Genomic DNA, 17,853 nt, shown 5'->3' with positions numbered 1-17,853 from the left:
CCCCATTTAACAGATGAGATAACGGAGGCACAGAGAAGTAAAGCGACCTGCCCACAGACACACAGCTGACAAGTGGCAGAGGCGGGATTCGAACCAGGACCTCTGACTCCCAAGCCCGGGCTCTTTCCACTGAGCCACGCTGCTTCTCACTTAACTTCTCTGTGCCTCAGTGACATCTGTCAAATGGGGATGAAGACTGTGAGCCCCACGAGGGACAACCTGTTAACCTTATATCTATCCCAGTGCTTAGAACGGTGCTCGGCACAGAGTAAGTGCTTAACAAATACCATCATTATCATTAATAGTAGCACAGTGTTCTGCACGCGGTAAGTGCTCAATAAATATGATTGATGAATGCCTAAAGACGTGTCCATTTGGGGGGATAATGGCCCGTCAGCGGGCTGAGCTGGACTCCTTCGTATCAGATCTCTGGCAACAGCAGAGAGTTTACGGTCAGAGCCGAAAAGATCTCGGATGTTGACCTTCGGGCCTGACGGTTCTTTGAAGTCCATCCGCTCCCGCTTCCCTCTTCATAATAATAATAATAATATTGGTATTTGTTAAGCGCTTGCTATGTGCAAAGCACTGTTCTAAGCACTGGGGTAGATACAGGGTCATCAGATTGCCCCATGTGAGGCTCACAGTAAATCCCCCTTTTACAGATGAGGTAACTGAGGCACAGAGAAGTTGAGTGACTTGCCCACAGTCACACAGCTGACAAGTGGCAGAGCCGGGATTCAAACCCATGACCTCTGACTCCCAAGCCGGGGCTCTTTCCACTGAGCCACGCTGCTTCTCGTTCATATTAATAAAAAGTCGGCACCTAGAAGCAGGTGGCCTAGGAGCGCCGCCCTGGAAGTTAGGGGATCTGGGTTCTAATTGGCGTTCCACCACTTGTCTGCTGTGTGACCTGGGGCAAGTCAGACTGGCTCAATGGAAAGAGCCTGGTCTTCGGAGTCAGGGGTCATGGGTTCGACTCCCGGCTCTGCCACTTGTCAGCTGTGTGACTGTGGGCAGGTCGCTTAACTTTTCTGTGCCTCAGTTCCCTCATCTGTAAAATGGGACTTAACCGTGGGCCTCATCTGGGACAACCTGATTACCCTGTATCTACCCCAGCGCTTAGAACGGTGCTCTGCACATAGTAAGCGCTTAACAGATGCCAACCTTGTTTATTCTCCGTGCCGCAGTTCCCACATCTGCAAAATGGAAACTTAATGCCCACGTGAGCCCCATGTGGGACCTGATTATCTTGTATCTACCCCAGTGCTTAGTAAAGTGCTTGGCACATAGGAAGAGTTTGATAAATACCACAATTATCAAAAACGTGAATAACATTAGGTTGGCCGAGGAAAACAGTGAGGGGCAAGTTGAGCGGTGGGGGGGGAATGGAGAAGATTTAAGCTGCTAAATAGCAGTGGTATAATAATGTTGGTATTTGTTAAGCGCCTATTAGGTGCAGAGCACTGGATTAAGCGCTTGGAATAATAATGATGGTATTTGTTAAGCGCTTACTATGTGCAGAGCACTGGACTAAGCACATGGAATAATAATGATGGTATCTGTTAAGCGCTTACTATGTGCAGAGCACTGGACTAAGCACATGGAATAATAATGATGGTATTTGTTAAGCGCTTACTAGGTGCAGAGCACTGGAGTAAGCACTTGGAATAATAATGATGGTATTTGTTAAGCGCTTACTAGGTGCAGAGCACTGGACTAAGCGCTTGGAACAATAATGATGATATTTGTTAAGCACTTACTATGTGCAGAGCACTGTTCTAAGTGCTGGGGGAGATACAGGGTCATCAGGTTGTCCCACAGGAGGCTCACAGTTAATCCCCATTTTACAGATGAGGTCACTGAGGCCCAGAGGAAGTGAAGTGACTTGCCCACAGTCCTACAGCTGACAAGTGGCAGAGGCGGGATTCGAACCCATGACCTCGGCCTCCCAAGCCCGGCCTCTTTCCACTGGGCCACGCGGCTTCTCAATATAGAGGGGCTCCGCCCCTCCGCGCCCTTCACGTGGCGGGGTCCCTTTAAACGACAGGCCCCGCCCCCTTGCTTTGCATACCACGCCCCCTAATCTGCATACTCGCCCCTCCCCCCTCCGGCTCCCGACGCTGTCCCCGCCCGGCCGAGGCGGCCGTGGGGTCCTTCGCCCGCGCGCCCCCTCTCGGGGCTGTCCCCCGCGATGCCCGATCCTTTCGGCCGCCGGGACCCGCGGCTTCGGCGGCTCCCACTTGCCCCTCCACGATCCGCCCTTCGCGGCCAGGCGGCGGTCGGCGGGCTGCGTGCGGACGCCGTGGCGGGCCGGGTGGGGGAGGTCAGGCGCGGCGCGGGGCAGCCCGGGCCGGGGGCGCGCGCGCGCGCGGGGTCCTGGGGGACTGCGCGGCGCCGGGGCGCGTTGGGGCGCAGCGGGGCGCGCAGAGTGGGAGCCCCTCGCTGCCCGACCCTCGCCGGCGGCCAAGATGAACCTCGAGCTGCTGGGTGAGGGGGGCCTGCGGGGGAGCTGCAGGGCTGCAGCAAGACTGCAACGGGGGGGGGCCTGCAGGGGTGCAACGGGGGGGGGCCTGCAGGGGTGCAACGGGGGGGGGGCCTGCAGGGGTGCAACAGGGGAGCTGCAGGGCTGCAACGGGGAGCTGCAGGGGTGCAGCAAGGTTGCTATAGGGGAGCTGCAGAGGTGCAACGGGTGCGGCAAGGCCGCTGCAGGGGAGCTGCTGGGGTGCAGCAGGGATGCAACGGGGGGGCTGCAGGGGTGCAACGGGGGGTTGCAGGGGTGCAAAAGGGGTGCAGCAAAGGTGCAACAGGGGAGCTGCAGCAAGGCTGCCCCAAGGGGGCTGCAAGGCCTCAACCCGTCCCCCGGCCCAAAGGCGATCATCTGATAGTAGTAATAATAACGATGGTGTTTGTTAAACGCTTCCTGGCTCGGCGGAAAGAGTCAGAGGTCATGGGTTCGAATCCCGGCTCTGCCACTTGTCAACTGTGGGTCTGTGGGCAAGTCACTTCCCCGTGCCTCAGTGAGCTCATCTGTAGAATGGGGATGAAGACTGGGAGCCTCACGTGGGACAACCTGCGCACCCTGTATCTCCCCCAGCTCTTAGAACAGTGCTCTGCACATAGTAAGCGCGTGACAGATACCAACATTATTATTAATACTGTGTGCAAAGCAGTGTTCCAAGCGCTTGGGGGGAGTACAAGGTGATCAGGTTGTCCCACTTGGGGCTCCCAGGCTTCAATCCCATTTTACAGATGAGGGAACTGAGGCCCAGTGAAGTGACTTGGCCAGAGTCACACAGCTGATAAGCGGCGGAGTGGGGATTCGAACCCATGACCTCCGATTCCCAAGCCCGGGCTCTTCAAGCAGCTGGTCTACCCCTTCCCGTCCGAAAATATTCATTCGGTCGTATTTATTGAGCACTTCCTCTGTGCAGAGCGCTGTCCTAAGCGCAGTTGGGTCATAGATACAGTCCCTTCCCAACAACGGGCTCAGACTGGAAGGGGGAGACAACACTCATTCATTCCTCCAATAGTGTTTACTGAGCGTTTGCTATGTGCAGAGCACTGTGCTAAGCGCTAGGAATGGACAGTTTGGCAACGGAGACCATCCCTGCCCGAAGACGGACTCACAGGCTACAAGTAGAAAACAGGACAGGAACAATCTCATCCGCCCCATTTATTGTCCGGGTGCACTCTCCCAAGCGCTTAGCGCAGTGCCCCGCACACAGTCAGCGCTCACTATGTACGAGTAATGGGTTAATAGGCTGACGCTGCAGCAGAAGGGATGGAGGGTAGGCAGAGTCAGAGATTCTCCCCCTTCCTAGAGTGTCAGCCAGGTGTGGGCAGGGATTGTCACTCTCTATTGCTGAATTGTACTTTCTAAGCGCTTAGCACAGTGCTCTGCACGCAGTAAGCACTTAATGATTACGAGAGAATGAGTTCACCTCCGCCACATGCCATCTGTGTGAGTTTGAGCAAGCCACCTAACTTCTCTGGGCCTCAGTTACCTCATCTGTCAAATGGGGATTAAGACTGTGAGCCCCAGGTGGGACAACCCGTTTATCTTGTATCTACCCCAGCACTTAGAACAGTGCTTGGCACTTAATAAGCGCTTAACAAATACCATCGTTATTAAAGAGCATAGGTCTGGGAAACGGGGAGACCCGAGTTCTAATTCTGACTCCACTTTTTTAAGAGAAGCAGCCTGACTTAGTGGAAAGAGCTCAGGCTTGGGAGTCAGAGGACGTGGGTTCTAATCCCGGCACCGCCACTTGTCTGCTGTGTGACCTTGGGCAAGCCGCTTAACTTCTTTGTGCCTCAGTTACGTCATCTGTCAAATGGGGATTAAGAATGTGATCCCCCCGTGGGACGACCTGATTACTTTGTATCTATCCCAGGGCTTAGAAGAGTGCTTAGCACATAGTAAGAGCTTAACAAGTACCACAATTGTAATAATAATAATTATTATTATTACAGCCTGAGTAGAAACCCCCCCCCCCCCCAATCCCACACCCTCTCCTGGTTGAACTAGAGAGACTTTCTTCCCAGAGGAGGCTTCAGTTGCTTGTGTTTATAAATCTTGTAGAAGCTACTGCTCATCTCACCTCCTCCACCTTTGCTTTTCATTCATTCGGTCGTAATTTTTGAGCACTTACTGTGTGCAGGGCACTGTGCTAAGCGCCTGGAAAGTACAGTTCAGCGGCAGATAGAGACAATCCCGACCCAACAGCGGGCTCACAGTCTAGAAGGGAGGAGACAGACAACAATACAAAACAAGTAAACAGGCATCAGTAGCATCGGTATAAATAAGTAATAATAATAATGGCATTTGTCAAGTATTTACCATGTGCCAGACACTGTTCTAAGCGCTGGGGTAGACGCAAGGTAATCAAGTTGTCCCACGAGGGGCTCACAGTCTTAATCCCCATTTTCCAGATGAGGTCACTGAGACACAGAGAAGTTAAGTGGCAGAGCCGGGATTAGAACCCACGTCCTCTGACTCCCAAGCCCGGGCTCTTTCCACTGAGCCACGCTGCTTCCCTATAGAAGTATAGATATGGACACATCATTAATAAAATAGAGTAATGAATATATACATGTGTACACAAGTGCTGTGTGACAGGGAGGGGCGTAAGAGCAGAGGGAGGGAGTCGGGGCGATGGGGAGGAGGAGCAGAGGAAAAGCGGGGCTCAGTCTGGGAAGGCGTCCTGGAGGAGGTGAGTTTTTGAGTCCGTTCCCCCCAAAACATCTAGGTCTTCCCCCTGCCCCCCGTTGCCTCAGCGGTGAGACACCGTCACTCCCGCCCAACACTTCTCTACGGCTCTTTAAACTCTTTAAACTCTTTTGCCTCCCCCGACCTGCAACTCATTTTACTGACTCAACTTCGCCTTTGACGCTCGCGATTTTGTGCCACTTCTGTTTTGGAACTGTTAGGCTTCTGGGGGTAGACAGCGTGATGTTGAGTTGTAGTCTCCCAAGCACATAGTAATAATAACAATAATAATAATGTTGGTATTTGTTAAGCGCTTACTATGTGCAGAGCAGTGTTCTAAGCGCTGGGGTAGATACAGGGTGATCAGGTCGTCCCACGTGAGGGTCACAGTTAATCCCCATTTTACCGATGAGGGAACTGAGGCACCGAGAAGTCGTGACTTGCCCACAGTCACACAGCTGCCAAGTGGCAGAGTCAGGATTCGAACCCATGACCGCTGACTCCCAAGCCCTTTCCACTGAGCCACGCTGCTTCTCAGACAGTGCCCTGCACAAAGGAAGTGGTCAGTAAATACCGCCGATGGATAGACGAACACAAGTTTTGATTTTTTCTCTGCCACTCTCCTCCGGAATGGGCCCAGCAGCTAAGTGGAGACCGGCGTATGTCGAATATACAGTTCGGCAGCAGACCATCCTCTGTCCAGTGACGGGCTCACAGTCTAAAAGAGGGAGACAGACGCCAAAACAAAACAGTAAATCCTCCCCCTTAGAGTTTGTCAGGCCCAGGTCTTCCAGGTGTTTTGCTTTTCTCAGAACATTCAGAGGTTTATAAATTTGGTTTGCAATGGTTTTTCTTTCTTTTCTATTAAAAAAGAGTAAGAAAAGCCTTATTTGCTTTTGGGAGTCATAAGGCCAACTTTTTTTTCTTAAGGTATTCATTAAGCATTTACTATGTGCCTGGCACTGTACTAAGCACTGACATGAATGCAAGCTAGTGGGAAGGGCCTGGGAGTCAGAGGACTTGGGTTTTAATTCCGACTCTGCCTCTGGGCTGCTGTGCGACCGTGGGCAAGTCCCTTCAGTTCTCTGTGCTTCAGTTACCTCATCTGTAAAATGGGGAGTAAGGCTTTGAGCCCCATGGGGGACACGGATGTGTTCAACCTGATGAGCTTGTATCGGGGCAAGGAACGTGTCTGCGAATTCTCTTGTACTTTCCCAGATGCTTAGTACAGTGCCCTGCCCATAGTAAGCGCTCAATAAATACCATCGATCTACCTCAGCACTCGGTACAGTGCGCGGCTCATAGTGAGGGCTTAAATGCCATTATAAAAAAAAAATTAGTACGGTGTCTGGCACATAGTAGTCACTTAAATGGCATTAAAACAAAAACCGTAGTAAAGAATTTATCCAACTTAGCGGGAGAGCGCTTTGGATTTGAAGATGACTGGCCACATGAGATTGGAGAGCAACCGTCTTCTTAAAGCACCTTCTAGAAGGTTAACAGATTCCTTCGGAGCACCTCTTCGCATCTTTGGCTTCGTCTTAGGGTCGCCTTCTTCCATCCCGCTAATAGGTTCACTGGCTTTCTTGAAAATCGGGTGGGGGTGGAACTCTAAGTGCTACCTCAACCGGGCGAACCTCGATGAAGTCCTAGTTGGATGGCAGTACGTCTGACTGAGAAGCAGTGAACTCATCGGCGTCCGCGTCGTCCTTCCTCAATTAAAACGCCTCTCCCGTTCGGTGACCGGGTTCCTCCAGTGCCTTGAAAATCCAAGACAGACGGTGTGGGCAGAGCCACGGCCAAGATCCGGGCTTCGTTGGGGTTAATCTCAGCCCGGGTTGGGAGAGGGCAGATGGAGTTTTGCTTCCCTCTGATGCTGTGCCGGCAAGGCGGGCCCGGTTAGACACGTCGGGGTAGTTGCGTTCCCCAGCCGGTTGGATCGCGGGGTAGTTGTTGCTTGGGGTGAGGTATTAAATAATTCAGGGAGTGAGTGTAACCTGGAGTTTGCCTTCACTGATAAAGGGGGGTGGGCGGGGGGGAGAGGGAGGAAGAGCCTGAGCCGGCGACAGCCGTAGCCCCCTGTAATCGGGAACTCTCCGTCGCGGTCCGCCTTCGGTGGAAAAACTAACCCTTTAGACTGTAAGCTCGTCGTGGACCGGGAATGTGTCTGCTTATTGTTAAATTGTACTCTCCCAAGTGCTTAGGACAATGCTTTGCACACAGTGAGCTCAATAATAATAATTATGGTATTTTAAACACTTGCTATGTGCAGGGCACTGTTCTAAGCGCTGGGGTAGATACAGGGTGATCAGATTGTCCCACGTGGGGCTCACATTTTTTAATCCCCCTTTTTACAGAGGAGGTAACTGAGGCCCAGAGAAGTTAACTGACTTGCCCAACGTCACACAGCAGACAAGTGGCAGAGTCGGGATTAGAACCCACGACCTCTGACTCCCAAGCCCGGGCTCTTTCCACTAAGCCACGCTGCTTCTCAATAAATAGGACAGCGAATGAACGAACCCTTCAGCTTCTGGCTGCCATCAGATTCTCTAGGGATTCATAGTGTATTTAATCAATCAGTCGTATTTATTGAGCACATAATGGGTGCAGAGCACTGTACCGAGCGCTTGGGAGAGTACAATATAATGGACTCATTCCCTGCCCACAGTGAGCTTACAGTCTGGGGGGGGAGACAGCCATTAATGGAAATCAATAAATCACGGCTATGTGTGCTGTGGGGGTAAGGGGTCGGAGGATAAGACGAGCAAATCAGGGTGACGCAGAAGGGAGTGGGAGAAAAGGAATATTTTAGTTCCCTACAGTGTCACTTGATGCTTCCACTTTGTTTCCTTGCAGAGTCCTTTGGACAGAACTACCCAGAGGTAAGTTGACAGAAATTGGCTCGGTTTCGGTAAGATGGTGACCGACTCGGGGAAAGTAACGTTTTTACAGCTGCCGTCGTCTAATGTCAAGCGGTGGAGGGGTGTAGCCTGTTGATGTCGACTCTTTGGCTGTGGTTGGAAATCTGATTCCTCATGGGGATGGGGGCGGGAAAGGAAAAAGGAAAACAGGGTTGGCATGAACTTCACCCGGCTCGTATGCCTCGCCGTTTAAAAATCAGAAAGAGGGGCCGAGCCAAGGAGGGAGCCGGACGTGGGAGGACGTTTGAATTCCTGCTAGCTGCAGGGTGGGCTAGTGGTTAGGACACAGCGCTGGGAGTCAGGAGGACCTGGTTTCTAATCCCGTTTCTGCCACTCATCTGCTGTGTGATCTTGGGCAACTCACTTGACTTCTCTGTGCCTCAGTTCCCTCAACTCTAAAATGGGGATTAAGACTGTGAGCCCTGTGTTGGACAGGGACTGTGTCCAGCCCGATTATCTTATATCTACCCCAGCGCTTAGAACAGTGCCTGGCACATAGTAAACGCAGAACAATTACCGCTGTTACTATTATCGCTTAGTGTTTACATCACGGGCTGGGAGTCAGAAGGGCCTGGGTTCTAATCCCGGCTCCGCCACGTGTCCGCCGGGTGACCTTGGGCAGGTCTCTTCGCTTCTCTGGGCCTCGGTCACCTCGTCTGTAAAATGGGAATTAAGGGTGTGAGCCTCACGTGGGACAGGGATCGGGTCCAACCTGATTAGCTTGTATCTGCCCCAGTGCGTAGAACAGTGCGTGGCACGTAGTAGGCACTTAAGGAGTTAGGACGATTATGAGTATTCTGATCGTTGCTGCTGTTACGATGATGGCTCTCGACCTGTTTGCGTTTCCGCTCCTTTTTCGCTTCCAGGAGGCCGATGGGACCCTGGACTGTATCAGCATGGCCCTGACCTGCACGTTCAACAGATGGGGCACCTTGCTCGCGGTTGGCTGCAACGACGGCCGCATTGTCATCTGGGACTTCTTGACGAGGGGGATAGCGAAAATCATCAGTGCACACATCCACCCCGTCTGTTCTCTGTGGTAAGGAATCTCTCCTTTCTTCTGTTAAAGCACCGATAGTTATTCTCGAATGATTTAGAATCCCCGTCGTCGATCTCGGTACCGAAGTGTCCCGATTCTCCAGAGGCTCTTGAGTGTGTCGCGGTTTCTTTTTGGAGAAGCAGCGTGGCCTGATGGATAGAGCATGGGCCCGGGAGTCAGAAGGACGTGGGTTCTAATCCCGACTCCGTCACTCATCTGAGTGATTTTGGGCGAGTCGCTTCCCTTTTCTGGGCTTCAGTTTCATCATCTGTAAAATGGAGATCAAGACTGTGAGCCCTTTGTGGGGCAGGGAATGTGTCCAACCCAATTACCTTGTTTCTAGCCCAGCCATTAGTTCGGTGCCTGGCACATAGTAAGCACTTAATTCCACCGTTATCGTTTCTTGGGAATGAGATCTCCGATAGTAATAATGGGCCTTATTGAGCCTCCTCCGGGAGCGGCACACTGTACTAAGCAGCGGGGAAGCGGAAAGCGCACGGCACATTCCCGGCTCTTAAGGAGCTTCCTCTCCAACGGAAGAGAGAGATGTGTAAAGGTAGATAGAAGAGAATCAAAATCAGTCATTGAATGTGCAGTTGGAAAGGTGCCGATGCATAAATAGCGAGGGTGGGAGTACGGAAGGACCCAAGTGCTAGGGACGGCTGATGGGTCCCGGGGATTTAGGATGCTGGGAATGAATCCGGGAAGGCATGTTGGAGGAGGTGGGCTTTCAGAAGGGCTTTGGACTTGGGTAGTGGGGGAAGAGCGTGAGCAAGGGGACGGGGGAAGTGGAGAGCCTTTCGACTGTGAGTCCGTCATTGGGCAGGGATTGCCTCTATCTGTTGCCGAATTTTACATTCCAAGCGCTTAGTACAGTGCTCTTGCACACAGATAGTAAGTGCTCAATAAATGCTATTGAACGAACGAATGAATGAGTGCAAGGAACAGTTAGAAGATTGGTCTGAGAGGAACAAAGAAAGCCAGGCGGGGAGTGGTGGGTGAGGAGATTAAGTAAGGAAGGTGGGGTGAGTTAGTGGAGAGACGTCAAGCCAGTCAGTGAGCACTGGACTAAGCCAGTTGCCAGAAGTTTGTTGTTGTTGTCTTATGCTGTCGGGTCCAACCCATAGCGATGCCGTGGACGCGTCTCTCTCAGAACACCCCGCTTCCGTCTGCAGTCGTTCCGGTAGTGGATCCATAGAGTTTTCTTGGTAAAAATACGGAAGCGGTTTTCCATTGCCTTCTTCCGTGCGGTAAACGAGTCTCTGCCCTCGACTCTCTCCCTTGCCCCTGCTGCCCAGCACAGGGGAGTTTTGATTTGTAGCAGATTGCCTTCCACTCGCTAGCCACTCCCCAAACTAGGCCTCTGCTTGACTCTCCCTCCTGTAGTCGAGACTGGTAGAGGACTGGAAACTCTCCAGGTGCGACCCTGAGAGGAGACCAGAAGTTTGCCTACTTTTGTTTAGTGGCAAGTGGCAATTTCCTTCCATTTCTCAGGATTGTTTAGAGCCTGCCCTTTGGGCTCACTCAGGTTTTTCCCATCCTCAGTTTTTGAGCTTACTGGTTGCTTTGGAGGTGTTGTGTATCAGCTGCTTTTTCTCTTCTTGGGAAGAGAGCCGAGCCGGCGTAAACTTCCTTGTGTGCTGTTTTTTTTTTTTAAATTGGTTTTTAAGTGCTTACTGTGTGCAAGGCACTGTTCTAATCACTGGGGTAGATTCAGGTTGGACACAGTGTCTGTCCCACAAGGGGCTCAAAGTTTTAATCCCCATTTTACAGATGAGGTAACTGAGGCACAGAGGAGTGAAGTGACTTCCCCAAGGTCACACAGCAGACGAGTGGCAGAACCGGGATTAGAATCCAAGTCCTTTAGACTCCCAGGCCCGTGCTCTATCCGCTAGACCACGCTGCTTCTCAGGGGCAGATATGGGGCTTTCATTAGGGTCCATGCCAGGTGACTGGAGTCCATTCTTTGTCTGTGTGCTACCGTGCCGGGCATTAGCAGTCTTGGGCGCAAACATCCAACCACCTGGCTTAGAGGGGACATTGCAATCAAGCCACCGTAGCCCCCCCCGGGCGGTTCCAGGGCCGCAGCAGTGTTGTAAGGCCCAAACCACTCGCTCCTGGAAGTGCCGGAACTTCTGCTTTTCAACTTCCTCTTCCCTTCCCTTAGGTCAAAATGAAAATCCAGTTTTACAAACTGGCCCTTAGCCAGGCAGTGAAATAGAATCAATCAGTGGTATTTATTGAGCGCTTTCTATGTGCAGAGCACTGTACTAAGCACTTGGGAGAGTACAGAACAGCAGAATTAGCAGACATGTTCCCTGCACATAACGAGCTTTTGGGAACCCTGCCTGAGAGCCTGCTCTAACTCCTTCCAGTGGCCCTGGATTCTGCTGGGCACCTCCTCATCCTATCTTTATATATATAAATTTTTATTTTCATTTTATTTTACATTTTTATATAGGCATATATAGGTATTTGTTAAGCGCTTACTAAGTGCAAGGAACCGTTCTAAGCACTGGGGTAAATTACAGAGGAGCAGCATGGTTTATAGATGGAGCACGGGCCTGGGAGCCACGAAGGTCATGGGTTCTTGTCCCAGATCCGCCACTTGTCTGTTATGTGACCTTGGGCAAGTCACTTCATTTCTCTGGGCCTCAGTTACCTCATCTGTAAAATGGGGATTGAGACTGTGAGCCCCACATGGGACAGGGACTGTGCCCAACCCAATTTACTTGTCTCCACCCCAGCGCTTAGTACAGTGCCTGGCACCTAGTAAGCGCCTAACAAATACCACAGTTATCATTCAGGTGGACACAGTCCCTGTCCCACATGGGGCTCACAGTTTTAATCGCTATTTTACAGATGAGGTAACTGAAGCACAGAGAAGTGAAGTGACTTACCCAAGATCACATAGCAGACAATACATATATTTTCATATATATATATATATATATGTCCGTGTCCCCTCTCAAGATCACACCTGGAAAGTTTCCAGTACTCTACCAGTCTCAGCTATGGGAGGGAAAGTCAAGCAGAGGCGTATCCATTCCATTCCTAGCTTGGCCAGTGGCTAGCGAGTGGAAGGCCATCTGCTACAAGTCAAAACTCCCCTGTGCCGGGCAGCAGCGGCATAGGAGAGAGTCGAGGGTGGAGACTCGAGTTTACTGCGCGGAAGGAGGCGACTGGTAAACCACTTCCGTATTTTTACCAAGAAAACCCTATGGATACACTACCAGAATGATCGCAGATGGAGAGCGAGGCGTTCTGGGAGAGATGTGCCCGGGGTGTCGCTATGGGTCGGAAACGACTCGACGGCTAAAGACAAGACCTATATATGTCTGTGAGCCTTTCCGTTATCTGTTCCTTTAATTTCTTAGCCTGGGAGTCAGAAAGACCTGGATTCTAATTCCCACTATACCACTTGTCTGCTCTGTCACCATGGGCATGTCACTTTACTTCTCTGGGCCTCAGTTACTGCATTGTAAAATGGGTATTAAAACTGTGAGCCCTATTTGGGTTGAGAACTGTGTGCAACCCAATTTGCTTGTATCCACCCCGGTGCTTATAGAGTGCCTGGCACAGAATAAACACCTCAGTTGTTGTTATTATTTAGCCCTTTATGTACCCTTGTCTCCCTTATTAGATTGCAAGCTCCTCAACTGCATCCTTTAATTCTGTTGTATGGGTCCACAGCTCCTCGGGTGTTCTTCATGGTCACTGAATGCCATTCTCCAGCAGGTTCGTTGCTTTGTGGGAGCTTAGAATGAGCAGCTTGTGTGGCCCCGGTGGTCAAGATGTCGGTCAATAAATCGCTTAATAGATACGATTGAATGAACGGATGAATAAACGCCTGGCCGCCTTTTCTGTCTCTAGCTGGAGCCGAGACGGTCACAAGCTTGTCAGCGCCTCAACTGATAATATCGTGTCCCAGTGGGACGTCTTGTCGGGAGACTGCGACCAGCGGTTTCGGTTCCCCTCACCCATCCTGAAAGTCCAGTATCATCCCCGAGACCAGTACGTATGATCCGACGGCCTCTTTAGTAGGTGGGCTGGGGGGCGACGGCGCTTCCTCTGTGGGGATCCACTTAGTAAGAACAAACATGTTTCTCCTCCCATTTGGGCTGCCTAAAGACTGGAAGAGCATCTTTCCAGGAGGAATCAGTGGTGTTCCCTATGTTTTGCTACAGGCAAAACATAAGTGGGCGAGACATTTTGAAGGCTTTTGGGAAGTGGTTACGTCCGAGTTCGAGGAAACTTCCAATCGGTCTTAAAAAAATGTAGAATTTAGAATCCACGCGACTCGGGGACGTTGTGGGGCGTGGTTGAGAAGTTACGGATGTCGGGGAAATAGCAGCTTTCAGTTCCTAGAGAACCACCTGACGGACTGTCTCAATTCCCGTTTTCTGCCGAAAGGAACAAGGTGTTGGTCTGTCCCATGAAATCAGCCCCCGTAATGTTAACGCTGTCCGATTCCAAGCACGTGGTCCTGCCTGTGGACGATGACTCCGACCTGAACGTGGTGGCTTCGTTTGACAGGCGAGGAGAATACATCTACACCGGCAACGCCAAGGGGAAGGTGAGCTGGCAGGCAGCTCTTCCTCCCTCCACCCCCATACCGTTCAGGCCTGTGGGATTGAAACACCTGACGTTTTTCCCAGATTGATTAGCCTTCAGAAGTCCTGTTCAACCCTAGAATTTGCTTTTGGGCTTCCTACACTTTTATCAGCTCCATCCCTGTGCACTCTTTCCCAATCTCACCTCCCTAAGCCAAAAAGCTCAAGTATCTGCTTGGGGAAAACAATTCAGAGCTCCCCACTGACCCATATCCTCATGAAAACCACCCAAAAAAACATTTGGAAGAGGGCGGAAGAGCATCAGTTGCTGATTGCCTTTACGACCAAAACTTACTTTTAAGGCTCATTTAGGAAAGTGCCAGCCTGAAGGCCGAGCAGACCACAAGTCCTTTCATCTTAACCACCTGGAATGGACAGAATAATGCCCCCTCGTTATTCTTCTTTCCCATCGATGTATTCAAACTCTCACTTTCTTTTTATCTGAGAATTACTTGATGATGATAGATTAGATTGCCGATTCATTCCGGGAGGTGAGGTGGATTCTCCTTCTGGGATTCGGGATCACATTTTCAGTGAGGGGAAGATAATGAAGGGACATATCTTGTGCGTCGGATCCTAAAGATGGCAATATTTGGGTATTGGTCCCGAGGCGAGCCGTAGCCCATTGCAGCATTACTCGCTCTGTGATAAATGAATCGATTAGATCTGGTATCGGAAGGGATATTGGGTCTTTAGATTGAGGTCGATCAGCCCTAATCCTGTTCTGTGGCGATAGGAATCAGATCTGATTGTAGGTCAGATTGATAAAAATGGTTGGTACGTTCTCCTCTTTTATGTTTCTAGATCTTGGTCCTAAAAACGGATACTCAAGATCTCGTTGCCTCCTTCAGAGTAACAACAGGAACCAGCAACACCACAGCCATAAAATCAATAGAGTTTGCTCGGAAGGGAAGGTGAGTAGAAATGTGGTCAAGCGAACTGGCCAGATTCTACCAGTCAGCCAGACGTGTGGATGTGTTTTGTGCTGAGCTGAAACATTGTTAAATATGGCTTCAGAATTTTTTTTCCTTGCCCAAGTTCACAGTTGGGCATCTGGGTTACACTACCGTGTGGCACCTAAAGTGTGCCAAGGACTGAGTTAGGACTAGTTTGCCAGAGTCCACGTGCTGCTCTGGGTGGTCGGGTTTAGGAGAAGGTTTCTTGTGACAGATCACAAGCACGTTCTAATCTATGTTGTGCTTTTTACCCACCCCAGTTGCTTTTTAATAAACACAGCTGACAGAATAATCAGGGTATATGATGGAAGAGAGATTTTAACCTGTGGACGAGATGGAGAGCCGGAGCCTATGCAGAAGCTTCAGGATTTGGTCAACAGGTACACGGGCTTACAATAATAATAATAATAAAAATAATGTTATTAGATGTTAAGGGCCATACAAGGCCCTCGGGTAGGTACAAGATAATCAGATCAAAGAGTCCGTGTCCCACGTGGGGCTCACAGTCTAAGAGGGAGGGAGAAAGAACAGATACTGAATCCCCATTTGACAGATGAGGAGACGGAGGCCCAGGGAGGTGAAGTGACTTACCCAAGTGCTCCCACGGTAGGCACGTGATGGCACCAAGATTAGAGTCCAGGCCCTCGGAATCTCAGGCCCGCGCTCTTTCCAGAGAAGCCCTTACGCGACGGAGATTTGGGATGCAGAAGCAGCATCTTTCTTGGCTTTTAGGTGGTGCAGAAGCCGTAAGGTGGGACGGGCTGGGGAAATGCCCTCTTGTGTCCCGAGCTCACAAGCCCTTGAGACCAGTCCTCCTCGGCAAGGCTTTTGCCTCTTCCCCTTACCTGGGTGGAGAGAGGAGGGATCTTCCCGGGCTCGCCGCCGGTAGCATCGCGTAGCCGTTTTCTCATGGGGCTCTGTTGGCGTTCAGGACCCCGTGGAAGAAGTGCTGCTTCTCTGGGGACGGAGAGTACATTGTGGCAGGCTCGGCCCGGCAGCACGCCCTGTACATCTGGGAGAAGAGCATCGGCAACCTGGTGAAGATCCTGCACGGGACCAGAGGAGAGCTCTTGTTGGACGTGGCGGTCAGTGGGGCGGCCACCGCGGCCTCTCGTCTCGGCTCCTGGGCTGAAAAAAATACACCCGGGACTGTCTAGAAATAAACTTACGGCCCTCTTTCTCTTTCAACAATTTCAGTGGCATCCCGTCCGACCTATCATAGCATCCATTTCCAGTGGCGTGGTCTCTATTTGGGCTCAGAATCAAGTGGTAAGCGGTCTTCCCAAATTGTTTGGTGGGAAATCTAACTTCTGGGGCCCCTCATCAGCAGGGGCTCTGGGAAAGTTTGGTGATGTCTGTCGGCTTCTTTCCCCTTTTAACACTGAACCCGGGGCTAAGGGCAGCCCATCCATTTTTCACTCTGCTTTCAATCAGTCAATCGATGCTGGTATCTCTTAAGCACAGAGGTATTTATTGAGTGCTTACTATGTGCACAGCACTGTGCTGAGCGCTGGGGAGAGTACAGTACAACAGAATCAGTGGTCACATTCCCTACCCATAAACATGCCTACATTATTCATTTTTCCTCATTTTTTGGCTAGCCTGGTGGTTAGTACGTCATCTTGGAGTCGATGAGCCTTTTTTATTGTGTTTAATTGAAGGGATTCTCTTCCCATTTCACATCTTTGTTATTTTGTCAAATCTCCGTTTTTTTCAAAATGTAAAGTGTGGAGAGAGTGGGTGTGATTTAAGACAAGCTTGTACTTTTAGAACTGCAAAATATTTGTAGTAATGAGGAAGGAAATTGCTGAAATCTCTGGTGAGAAACATGGTAGTTGATGCAAGCATCATTAAAGGGAGAGGTTTTTGGTGTCGTCCCCCCCTTGTTCTTATCAGTCAAAATCTGGATCGCTGAGAATTACTTCTAAGCTGACAGGTGCACACATGAAACTCATCTGAAGCAAGTAGATCAGGAAATCCAGTTGGCACGGTGCTGTACGTCGGTCAGATGTTCTCTATGTTCGCGGTGCAGGAAAACTGGAGTGCCTTCGCACCAGACTTTAAAGAGCTGGATGAAAATGTGGAATACGAAGAGAGGGAATCAGAATTTGATATCGAAGATGAAGATAAGAGCGAGCCAGAACAGACAGGTAACGCTTCTCGATCAAGGATGGTGTCTTTAGGATAATAGAAACAGCTCTCAACAAGCCACTGTTTATCGGCTGGGAAAGTCGCATTCAGAGCTGGGATTAGTAATCAACCAGTGGTATGGATGAAGGAATCCAAGATGGTTAGGTTTATGTAAAGTAACACACGGTAAAATACCTTGAATTTGTATGGCACGTTTATTTTTCTAAGGCACGTTCCCCTCAGCTATCATCACACTGAATCCTCACGTGGAGTAAGGGCAATTTTTATGCCCGTTTTGCGGATGAAGAATGGAGATCCCGAGAGGTTGTCACCTGTCCAAGGTCGTAGAGTGGTCCAGTTGCAGAATTGAGACTTGGCCCTACCTCCTGACTCCCAGACCTTTGATCCATCCATCAATCAGTCAGGCATATGTATTGAGCACTCACTGTGTGCAGGGCACTGTTCTAAACCCTTGGGAGAGTACAGTACCACGGAGTCGGTAGACACGAGACCTCCCGGAAGGAGCCTACCGTCTAGAGGGGGAGACAGACATTGAAATAAATTACAGAGAAGAGAGATGGCAGGACAGAAGTGCCTTGGGACTGAGGGTGGGATATAAGAAGCTTAAGGGATACACATTCAAGGGCATTGGTGGTACGGAAGGGAAAGTGAGTAGAGGAAATAAGGGCTTAGCCAGGGAAAGCCTCTTAGGGGTTTTATTTTGGTCTTTTTTTTTTTTAAGCAGGGCCTTGAAGGTGGGGAGAGTGGTTGTTAGGTGGATGTGAAGGGGGAGGGAGTTCCAGGCCAGAGGAATGACGTCAAGCGAGGGGTCAGTGGTGAGAGAGATGAGATCAAGGTACGGCAAGTAAGTCAGAGTTGGAGGAGCCAAGCGTGAGGGCTGGGTTGTACTAGGTCAGCGAGGTCAGATAGGGAGAGAGCCGATTTGATTGCCTTAAAACTGACGGGATAGATGCACACTCTGGCT

The 17,853-nt window shown here is 50.6% G+C and overlaps 1 protein-coding gene and 1 non-coding gene across 3 annotated transcripts in view; both read left to right on the top strand.

Annotated features, from left to right (window-relative positions):
* Positions 1-2,387: 2,387 nt before the first annotated feature.
* RBBP5 (RB binding protein 5, histone lysine methyltransferase complex subunit) overlaps positions 2,388-17,853 on the top strand; it is a 29,247-nt gene continuing 13,781 nt past the window's right edge. For both annotated transcript variants that reach the window (XM_029068825.2, XM_029068824.2), the window contains exons 1-10: positions 2,388-2,487; positions 8,066-8,091; positions 8,997-9,169; positions 13,043-13,183; positions 13,583-13,745; positions 14,587-14,696; positions 14,999-15,118; positions 15,670-15,823; positions 15,936-16,007; positions 16,771-16,888. In XM_029068825.2, coding sequence (XP_028924658.1) covers positions 2,469-2,487; positions 8,066-8,091; positions 8,997-9,169; positions 13,043-13,183; positions 13,583-13,745; positions 14,587-14,696; positions 14,999-15,118; positions 15,670-15,823; positions 15,936-16,007; positions 16,771-16,888 — 1,096 coding nt within the window. In that variant the 5' untranslated portion in view covers positions 2,388-2,468. The remainder of the gene's footprint in view (positions 2,488-8,065; positions 8,092-8,996; positions 9,170-13,042; positions 13,184-13,582; positions 13,746-14,586; positions 14,697-14,998; positions 15,119-15,669; positions 15,824-15,935; positions 16,008-16,770; positions 16,889-17,853) is intronic.
* Positions 12,132-12,269, top strand: LOC114813391. The gene has a single exon (XR_003761113.1). It is a non-coding gene; the product is annotated as a small nucleolar RNA SNORA7 (small nucleolar RNA).

Source organism: Ornithorhynchus anatinus, chromosome 7, assembly GCF_004115215.2.
Source record: "Ornithorhynchus anatinus isolate Pmale09 chromosome 7, mOrnAna1.pri.v4, whole genome shotgun sequence".
Lineage (NCBI taxonomy): Eukaryota > Metazoa > Chordata > Mammalia > Monotremata > Ornithorhynchidae > Ornithorhynchus > Ornithorhynchus anatinus.
Note: the sequence above shows the minus strand (reverse complement) of the source record. Positions and strands in the feature narration are given on the sequence as shown.